Source organism: Labrus mixtus, chromosome 5 (assembly GCF_963584025.1).
Source record: "Labrus mixtus chromosome 5, fLabMix1.1, whole genome shotgun sequence".
Classification (NCBI taxonomy): Eukaryota; Metazoa; Chordata; class Actinopteri; order Labriformes; family Labridae; genus Labrus; species Labrus mixtus.
Window position 1 is genome coordinate 22,734,340 of NC_083616.1, and position 11,447 is coordinate 22,745,786.

General features: G+C 39.7%; 1 protein-coding gene across 1 annotated transcript; it reads right to left on the reverse strand.

The window, feature by feature from the left end:
* Nucleotides 1-6,385: 6,385 nt before the first annotated feature.
* On the reverse strand, nucleotides 6,386-9,820 carry dusp2 (dual specificity phosphatase 2). The gene is made up of 4 exons (XM_061038634.1): nucleotides 8,891-9,820; nucleotides 8,229-8,344; nucleotides 7,881-8,100; nucleotides 6,386-7,426 (listed from the first exon to the last, which is right to left on the reverse strand). The coding sequence occupies exons 1-4, from the start codon at nucleotides 9,276-9,278 to the stop codon at nucleotides 7,209-7,211; spliced, it is 942 nt and encodes a 313-aa protein (XP_060894617.1). The 5' UTR covers nucleotides 9,279-9,820; the 3' UTR covers nucleotides 6,386-7,208.
* Between the last annotated feature and the right edge of the window lie 1,627 nt (nucleotides 9,821-11,447).

Consider the following 11,447-nt stretch of genomic DNA (forward strand, 5'->3'; position numbering starts at 1 on the left):
ATAAAGTCGGGGTGCCTCCCATCTCCCTCCTCGCTTCAGTTTAGACCCGCTGATGTCATTCTGGGGCTGCAGGCGTCATGGGATGCTTACTTTCTCTACCCATATAATCCTCCCTCTCTGTTCCCCTCCCTCTCACATTAAATCTATACTCAAGCGGATCAGCCAGCAGTTCAGAAAAGGCTTGTTGGGTGGTTCTGCCGGGGTGAGAGAACAGAACTAAAGCCATTTGTTCTATAGGAAACATAATTTAAATCCAGGGACCTATTCAGTATTCATCATCATCATCATCATCATCATCTCTCTCTCTTTCTGCAGCATCTTCTATCTTAATTTCTCGCAGCCCATCTAATCCAGGCAGATGGCTGTCAACCAATTAGACTGGTCCTGCTCGAGTTTTCTGCTTGTTCAGAAAAAAGCATTCTTGTCACTCTTGCTCACTCACTGGTGGAGCAATAATGGATCTGGCTGTAAAGCAGATTAAGATTGAATTTAAATGTGCATCATCATCACAATCATCATCATCATCATCATCATCTTCATTTTCATCATTCCCTTCAACAATTGCAAGCGTTTAGGACCGCTACAGATTTTCACTAAATGAAATGACTCATGTATACTCACACCTCTGTTTTTACTATAGCGCCTAATCACAAGCCTGTGCTCCAGGCTATATCACGATGCTCTCTTTCTTTGATAGCAAAGTGTTCACAGTGAAAAACAATCTGTTACTTTGTTTAAAACTGTGCTTGATCAGAAAAGTTTAATATTACTTATAATGGTTAATTTTTTAAAACCATTTTTGGAGCACATTAACAAAGGGCTGACTTTAAGTTGTCGAGGGAGTGAAATCTTTTTTAGTGCACAACAAGTCCACAATTCGAGGTATTCCAGTTAATTAAGAGCCTCATTTACGGAAATCTTCCCCTTCACAGTGTTAAATTACGAATGCATTAAACTGTAAGTGGCCTCCAAATTAATATTTCATATAAAGCCTAATTTAAGGCCACAGATTATGCATAAAATTCCTTATTCCGCACTGAAACTGATAATTACAAATCATCAAATAAAAGTTTAAAAATTAAACATTTCCTCATGAGTCAAATTATAAAGTCTCCTCATGCCCATAGCTGCTTGCACCGTGTTACCTTCCACCTCTGCTCAGTGTTCAAGGTGCAGGGTAGGGCTTTAAGGAACTTGCTTTCTGCCCTCATGCATTTACATCATCACCTGACTTCCATTCAATTCTCTCCCCATTATGTTCCCCCACCCCCCAGGAGCACAGACGATCCAGAGCATCCCTCACTTACAACATACCTAAGATCAAGTGCCTGCTTGTTTAATTATGGAGGGAAAACCTACGTCAGGCCGGCTGTATTTACTGAGCTATGAATTAAACAGAGGCAGAGTTTACCCATCTGTGTGTTTGTAGGTGGCCTCTGTGAAACAAACACATTCTGCAGCCCACACATGCTACCACACATTCTTATGAATGGTGTGTGTGGGTAGGTGGGCCTATTTGCTTGTTTTTGTCGTGCAACCCCCCCCCCCCACACACACACATACACACACACACACGACTGCTTTAATGAGAGAGAAGCCCAGCAAGCCACCCATGGAATTACAATTCTCTGTGAATGTGTGACCTGCAGCCGCAGCCAATAATGGTTGTACATTTTTCACTCCACGCTACACATTCTAAATATAAAGGCAACGCGAATAAAGCTTTTAGTGTGAGAAAGAGCACTCCAATCAAGTGTCTCTGTTTCCATGGGTGAACTGTGCTTAGTAACACGCTGGAAATCCATTCTGGGGGAGAGGGGTGTGTCACTAATGTCAAGGTTACAGAGATTGAGAAGCAAACAGCATTCGGTGCACAGTACATCACTTCTGAAGTGCCTGTTGTGTAATAATATGTGGTGTACAAATGTGTGCACACACACGAGCCTCTAGGAAATCCTGTTGTCATGCATCACGCACCGTGGATCAGTAATTCTTTACTTGAAATCCAGACTGGAAAAAGTTTGTCACACCTGATCTGAAAAGGGCTCTGAAAACTTCACCTAGTTCATTTAGTTTGCAGTTTAGTAAAAAAAAATGACTGGAAAAATAAAGAAGTGAGGACGAATAGTCTTAAATTAACTGTGGATTACTGAAGGTCAGCATACAGCGCAGTGTTGTGGTGGGAGTCTCTGCACAATACATTCCCTGTGTGTGCAGCATACAGGGTCAGGTCCAAATCAATTATAGTACAGTTATTGGCTTGAGTCTGCCTCCTGTTTTCCGAGTTTGTGGGTGTTCTTGTGCATCTACCTTTTTGAGGAAAAGTCAGGGTGAGGACATGTAGACAGTGAAATTATTTGGCATGCAAAGGCCCAATTCTGATTTTCAAGTTAAAAAGAAAATACGATTTGGAGTATAAAGGAAACTTTTGGAAATACTTACAAATCAGAGACGGTGTCACTAAGGGCAAATTCACTCAGAATAAGAATCCTGTGATTGAATTTTTGGAGTTACGCTCTATGGCACACAGAGCAGCTGGCTCCTCTAAACTCTTTAATGGGTTACAAAAATATATATGTAAAAGTTTGAGAATGATTTGGCAGAAAGACTTAGAATGTGAATTAAGCGAGGAGGACTGGTCAAAAATCCTATAAAATACGGGGAGGTATATAAAGGAGGCTAGGGGGAAATTTACTCAATATAAAATAATACATAGGTTTTATTTTACTCCTTCTAAACTCCATAGGAAGGGCATACTTATGTTGGAAGTGTCAGATAGAACCAGGAACATTTTTACAAGCACTCTGGGAATGCAAACTTGTAAACCCATTTTGGGACGAAGTCATGGATCACATAGGGAAGGGGTTAGGTATGACAATACCTAAATCACCAAGGATTTGCCTGAATTGACCAAAGTATCGAAATATGACCTTGTTGTGATAAACGTTGGGGTCGTATCTGCCCTTACAATTGGAAAAGTACGTCCCGCCCACAATTTAAGCAATGGATGGAACTTATGTCAGAAACTGTGTCTTATGAACAAGTATTAGCCAGAATCAATAATGAAGGTGAGAACTTACAGAGGTTATGGGGCCACTTTTTTGCTTATACACGTAGTATCATTGGTGCATTTTAATGATAATGTGGTTACTGAATCGTTATTCTGGTTCCAATTATGTACTCAGTTGTTATGGGACTTTGGGCGTACTATTGTACAACAACAATGCTGTCTGTTTTGTTTGTTGAATGTTAAGTTAAAATAAAAAGTTGAATTACAAAAAAAGTTACAAATCGGAGTCAGGTTTCTGTTAAGTTAGGGTAATGGTTAAGTCAGAACCTTTTTTTGGTTTGTGTTGTAAACTTTTTGTCTCCAGATTCTTCAAAAGTAAGGTATGTAACAGATTTTCAAAAGTTGCACTTGGGTGAGAGATGCAAGAGGGCTAACCAAACCAACATTTGAATTCCTCAGGTTGATCATTTGATGTGTTTAAAGCCTTAAAGAGGTCTAAGTGCTCAGTGTTTCACAATACAAACACGAGTACAGCGTCAGAAGTGTAGAAGAAAGAGAGACTGTGTGAGAGAGTGTGTCTCTGAGTGTGTGTATATAACTTGCAAACAATTACAAGGAGCTCTCCCCGCTGGTCATACAGTCATTTTTCTGACTGCACATGTAGTGCTGACAGCTGCATCTCGTGTCTGTGCCAGTAGGATAATTCTTGTGTTTGTTATATCACATCAAATGCAATACTCCAGCTGACAGTACCACACATAGTTCTCATGTGATCTAATAGCACTTTTCTCCAACTGGGATTTCTTCTTTGAGTGACACCGTCTTCATGTGTGAATACAAACACTTTAAATATCCACGTCTAAAGGAAGTGTGATCCCTGTAACAACCCATAATGTTTTTCACACCTGCAGCACAGGCATGCACAACACACACACACACACACACACACACACACACACACACACTAGTGAGTGTATTTCCTCTGCCTAATGTAATATGATTGATCCTGACACTAGTTTAATCTGGCTGCGGAGTGTGAGTAACGGTGAGTCTGTTTTCATTAAGTAGCCTGACGACTGAGTAGGAAATGAATATAACAATTCAGATGAGAGAGGTGGAACAGTCTGCTTCTAGAGATAAATAGATGACCAAGTGAAATGACACCCAAAGTAATTTAAATGTGTTAATGGACAATGGAAAATGAGAGAAAGTGTGTGTGTGTGTGTGTGTGTGTGTGTGTGTGTGTGTGTGTGTGTGTGTGTGTGTGTGTGTGTGTGTGTGTTCTTTATTATCTTAGTAATGAACAGGCTGCCACAGTTAGCAGTCTGCTGGCGCCATCTGCTGGACACGTTTGAATCATCTTGATTAGTGGTCATTCCCAAAGTTGTCACCAGAGGGCACTGTCTCACTGCAATCTAAGGACAAATGCATGTTGATCACTGGGTTAAAGACAACGCAGATAGTAATAGGGCAGATTTGGCTTTTGAACCACCAGTAGTGGAAGAAATACTCATATCCTTAAGTGTATATAACAAATAACTTTGATTATTTATCTCTAAAACAATATAGAAAAGCCTTTATAAATAAAATCTCTCTTTCAAAATATAACGATAATGTCTATAAAGTGCAAAAACAGATACTTTTAAATTAAATGAGGTTTTATAGCCACTCATTGTACGCCTATAAATAGATGAATATTGCACGATTAAAAAAGGTATGCTGCTTTTTTTTATGTACATTTGGTACGCACAAACACACACATGCACACAAACATACACACATAACACAATAAACGTTGACCTTCACGGATAGAAAGCTACAACTTCCAGCTGAAAGCCTGAGCTTGATGGAAAAAAAAATCCATTAAAATTGTTAGAATTCAAAAATAAAACTTCAAATGATGTGAACTGAATGTGACTTTGAATGTCTACACAAACCAGAACTAATGTTCTTTTTCTGGGTTTCACTTGAATTGAACTCTGAGTTTGAATTAAAGCTGGAAAAACTCTGAGGTGGGTTTCTTTGCCCCCCGTCTGGAAAAACAACCGTGTATTGAGAGAGAGAGTACAGTCACTCTTGCTATGTTGGGCTATGGAAACATGTAAATGAGAGGAAGTGGATTATTTTAACTATGACCGACATAGGAGCATGGGCGGAATAATACGCATCATGGGATGAAATAGTTAGGGTAGCTGGTATTTATTGCACTATTGACACTCTGACATTTCTTTTTATTAAATATAACATAACGGTTGTGTTCAAACAGTCCATCATACAAGCAAAGGATGATATTTTTATCAGCCAGTTACATGCTGTTGATTTAGTGGCAATTCACAGAACTGGGTCCTTTAAAAATTAGGAAATAAGCTACATGAACTGTGTCTGATATTCAGAATCAGTATCGGTGTTTATTGCCAAGTACATTTACACATACAAGGAGTTTGACTTGGTGTTTTGGTGCAAAACAATCCACAAGGAAATATAAAAACAGCAAAGCTCCTGCTGACAGCTTAAATAGGAATAAGGTACAAATATTGAGGCTATTAGAAAATATATAATAGAATATAAAATATAAAAACACAAAATGTACAAGATGTGCAATGGAGGAACTGTGCAGGTATGTTCAAGATTACATGCAGTGTAAACAGAAAATATTAAGTCCAGTGTGTGTTAATGTAACGCATAGATTAAGCCTTCACATTACTCAAATGTTCTCTACACAATCCTCTAGACCTTTGGTATACACACATGTTGGCTTGCTTGAATGTAGAACTATGTGGATACAGTATCCAGAATAGTGCAAAAGGTCAGTATATAACGTGAGTTATTGGGTTGCTCATGAGAATATACACGTGTGTGTTAAAAGTTTGTTTATAACTATAGTTCACATACACAATTGAATCAGTTTGATGGACTTCCCAAACGTTCCTGTTTACAAATGGCCATGATGGCTTTCCATCTTAATCTGTGTTTTTTTCTTTTCTTAATAAAGTCCAACGTTGTTCCCCCAACTTGAGCAAGTGGAAGTGGAATTTATGTCAGTGGTTGTTGAGGTCAAAAAGTACTTCTTACTGTAAAACCCATTCTCTGTGGATAATCCTGCAAATTACTGAGCAATGCACCGTTTTAAGACCTTCTGAGTAAGAGAGAAACTAGTGCAGCAACATCCACATTTGAAATGACTCCTTCCAACTTTATTTATTTTTTTTCGCAAAAACACTGCAACACACTAAGGGTTGACTGTTGTGAGATTACCGTGTCCAAGCTGGTGTGTGACTCAATGCTGAATATTCCTTTTTAGATATAAAGAAGTGTTCAGTGTAAGCCAGTGGGAACACAGTTAGGACATTATACAGAGTAAACAGACTCAGTGTGTTCCTTCAGCACATTTTATTTCAGTGGGGGAAACACAGCAGGAATAAACCAAACCCTGAAGGTATAAAGTGCAGTGACAGACAGTAATAATGTTAAAACTGTCATGAGAAATGCTGAAGTAATAAATACAAAAATAAAAATCTATTTGCATTATAAAAAAAGAATGTCTTACATTTTGAGTGTACATTCTCTCTCATGTTACAGAATGATGAGAATAACTAGTTAGTGCATCATTACAAATTAGAAAAATAAAACTTTAGATCCATCCAGTATAGCTTAAGAAGTTATCACAGTGTTGTCTCAAAAGAAGACATGACATGTCACAGGGTTGCCATCTGTGAAGGAATGGCTTTGAGTCAAAAAGTAGACAGCCCTTGTTAAAGATCAGGCACATACGTCACACACACACACACACACACACACACAAAAAAAAAAACACATACAAAATCAGACAAGCAGGCACGATACCCTGCAAGGATAGAACGCCGGGGAAATTATGTCATAGCTGCTCCACCTTGCTGGCTCGGGTTCATAAATGTTCATATTGTGGTTCTAACAGTGGAGCTTATAATGCCAACATCTGTTTGTTGTAAGAAGTTTCCATTTGTCACTTCAGATCAACCAGTCATGTGATGCCAGCAGCACAAGTAGCTTTTCTCTGAACCTACTGAGGGAACACTTCTGAAATGTACCACTTTCAAAAGTACAAATTACAAGTTTGTACACATGAGTCCTGATACCACTCAGAGTCCAGCACAATGAACAACAAAAAAAAAAATTATTATTATGTTTGTTTCCTTCCTCATAATGCAGGTCTGGATCTTCATCCTTGGCAGAGGACGTCAGTCTCAAACTGCAGTAGCTGTCCCATGAAGGCCAGGTTTGGGGAGATAACCTGACGCCGCTGCTTCACGAAGTCGAAAGCCTCGTCAAGCTTGACACGCTGCGTGTGCATGAGGTAGGCCAGACAGATGGTGGCGGAGCGGGAGATACCTGCCTGGCAGTGTACCAGCACCCGACCTCCACTCTGCTTCACAGAGTCTGTAGTCGGAGAGGAAGAGAGAGCAGTGTTATTGCGCTCCATTTCACATCACTAACTATAAAATGAATGAAGTGAATAGAAAGCTGTAATGTAGAGTGATCTATACTCTATAAAATTCAGTTCCTTTCTGTCTAAATCTGTCTTAGCATAGGCTTCACTCTAACAAGCAAAACACAATAATTACATCTTGATTAATTTTTCCCTTTCTTTTGCAGCTTAATCCAGTTGTTGTGTAATCAGACAATTGAACTTTTGGTCCTTTAGTCTAGCCTACAAAAAGGATAATGGCATAAAAGCTGCTTAGAGACATTTTTGGGATATTTAGTTTCAACAGGAATGTGAATACATGGCTCGCTTAATTAAGACAGCAATTCCCCGTGTGTTTGTCAATCAACTTTAGAGGATACAGTACACATGTGGAGAAGTAAAAAACAAAAAGAGAAAGAGGCTCACCGATGAAGGCAATGGCTGTGGAGAAGGAGGCCCTGATGTCAGCAGCCAGGCTGTCCTCGACAGTGATCCGCAGGTACTCAAACTCCCCCTCGTAGAAGTTTGGGCATGTGGAGGAAACATTGAGCACAGCTGTGATCCCTGCTGCCTTCAGGGTCTCTCTGCGGGACGCGTGGATGGCACTGCCCAGAAACAGGAAGGGCAGCAGCTCCACTGGACCATCCTGTAGTTGATCAAATCAAGACAACAGTACCAAAGTTAAAGAAGGATCACTTTGTTGTTTAGTCTTTTTTACTGCAATTCAATTAAATCAAACATATGTTGTGTTTATATTATCATGTCTTGTATTACCTGATCATACGCTGGTGTCCTCCGTCCTGTCACTATTGGCTCTGGTTCCACTTGAGAGAGGCTGGCAGAGGTGTAACATAGCTCTGGATAGGCCTCTGAAAATCCCTGAAATCCACCTAAAAAAAAAGAGGTCAACAGTATTAGCTAAACCCAAATCTTTCACAGAAGCCTTTCTTAAAAGCTGTGCCTAATATGATAACGGTGTGAAAAAACCTCAAAATTAAGCCAAAACATTCATCTCTGTGTTTGTAATTTAGGTTGGATAAAGGAGATGATCACACTCAAAATCAAATCACACTCTTGTAATAAAAATATTGTGATGATTATTCTAAATCTGAATAAAATGAAGGATCATATTTATGTCACTCCCAGTCGTAGATTTTGTAAAGTTAAAATGATTGTTGTGTAGTTTGTGATCATTGTCTGTCTCCACAACAATTCAACCAAGTTGAATTATTTAATTTGGGTCTTTAACAGTGTACGTGTTCCTTTATGTTTTCCAGTACAGAGTGTAGGCTTAGGCCAATATCTTTGCTTGATACGTAAATAATGTATTTAAACAATTCGGCAGGCTAGCTAAGGGATTTTGTGCAAAGTCAACAACTTTCAGAAACTAAACTAGCCATTGATACTGTTTGGAGTGCATCAATATCCTACATTACCTTGTACAAAGCAGATCTGCGTGTGAACTTCGTTTTGCAGGGCTGTGAGTAACATCTGGGCAACGCTCTCTGCCTTCAGCTCGGACACTGAGCGGCTGCTTTCGTCCACCATCACCACCGGGGAAAACTCTCCTCTCTGCAGCCGGCCCACGAGCGCCTTGTCCGGGATGAGCCACTCCAGAGCAACCACGGAGCTCTTGGATCTCCGGCGCAGCATTGAGTTCCAGTTGACATTTCGGGACTCGCAAATGTGCGCCATAGTAAAATCGAGGAAAGGTCTGCAGTCCAGCACCACACACCCGGCAGAGCTGTACTGGTCCCGGGGGGTCCTGAGAATGTGGACCAGCTCACTACCAGTTATCTCCAGAGGTTCACTACGTAAAGACATGGCTGAAAAGGTCTACTTAGAATAATTTAAAAGACACACCACCTCACTTTTCTTCAAATAAAGAAAGTGTCAGGTTTTAGTGTAGGCCTATTTATGTAAGCTAAATGCTTTACGCGTTGATAAAGTGCATCTGGAAAGTGACCTATGTGAATATAAATACAAGTAGAGAGCACCTGAACTCTCCCTTTGGACTCTTAAAATCAGCTTTTGATTTAGAGTTGGTGTTGTTCATTGATAACAGCCGTGCGAGGGGCGGGGTCAGAGCAGCCCCGCCTTCTTTTCCACAGAAAGATTAGCGTCAGAAGCGGAACGACCATATATGGCCTTGCCGGTTCTCCTCATATGGACACTGACGTCAAACCTGAGTTTCCTACCGCGCACGTGGTCGTTTGGGGTTATCCCGTGTTTTTGTGTTGAATGATGTTACGCTTAAACCAAACCTACCCGACCCAGCAGCCTCCAGAAGTGAGGATGGAGGCTTACTTTTGTTTTGCGGGTTAGATTAAACCCGTATCTGACTGCTTCGCCTTTCTGGCCCCATGCTGCTCACAGATTAAAATGTCTCGTCCCCCCTCTGTTTTTTTTTCTCTGACCTTGGGGGAAAGTAAAAATGTTACACTGATAAAATTCCAAAACAGACTTGAATTGATTTGTTTCTGCTCTACTGGGAAATCTAGAGCTTCTGTATATTTCTTTTGTTATGATCTTTCTTCCACTGCAAAACACAGACAGAAAACATTATATTGAAGAGTTGAACTTTTTATATCAGATGCAAAGGAATGGATATTGCAAATTATAATAAACAAACTAATTTATTTTTACTTTTTCACAAACATGCACTTTGGACATGTAACAATTTACTTACATAGGCCTACTCGAGGAATAGTGCAATTGTAGATCATCTGAATTGTTAAGTACGTTCTACTCACAGGAGTATGCGGTACACGTGGTTGGGACTCCTTTCAGCTTCATATTGTTGCTGGATATAGGCCTGACTCAAAATTAACTACAGTGCCCTTTTCCAAGTCACAATTAAAGTTCAAGTTAATTTGATTGTCATTCCATCAATGTCACATACAGTGGAAGACAATTTAATTATTCAAGACCACCCTGCTATGAAAATAAATAATATAACTAAGGAACACAACATTTAAAAAAACAATCTAAGACATTAACATTCATAAAAGCAACACTAAAAGAGACCAGGTGCTATGTCATTGATGAAAACATAAATGTGTTTTAATCAACATTGGAGGTCCCTAGCAAAGTGGAACAGCAACATTTGACTACATAAAAACCATAGACTGTATAAATATATATATTATTTACAGTCTATGCTAGAAACACGTTTTAGAGGTTTTCTACGGGGCCCCTAATGTCCCAAAAAGTAAAAAAAAAAAAAAAAAAGTGTGTTTACATGATTAACACAAGTTAGATAATATGTTGTGCGAACACTTTCTTTTTGCGAACATATTCACTCGTGGGAACAAGATAATTATCTATCTAATTTGTAAACAAGTTAATTATCTTGTGCGCACAAGATATTTATTTTTATGGCTCCGGAGTTCTTAGAACATCACAAGAGCAGTTTTATGTGTTTTTTAATGTGATTTTTTGTAACAATTAGTCTAAATTCTACACCAGTCATATTTAGGTCAAACCACAATCATTGTATTTATCAAGGATATTTTAGACGTGTTTTACCCCTGGATATTCTCATTTCTTTATTCCACACAGGAAAACACATTTCATGTGCAGTGAGTGGGAGAGTTTGAAAGGTCTAATCTGACCTTTTTTTTTGTCTTCATATCCTTTTAACCCACATTCATATCATCGGGCCTGCCCACAAACGTCTCCCACTCATCCTCTGACTCCACTTTCTTCTTGTTCCCACTTCCCTTCTCCCACTTCCCTCACCACTGCCTGCTGGTCCCACCAGTGCTCTCCCACTCTGTCGTGTCTCTCCCTGCTGAGACTGCATTTTCAATCCACACACACACACACACACACACACACACACACACAAACACACACTACAGGACACAGTTAATCATGGCTGTCAGTGGAGTGGCTGAGAATGCATTTGCTGTAGCCTCAACCTGCACTTTGGGCCTGAACACACACACACACACACACACACACACACACATACTGTATAAACCCACAGTG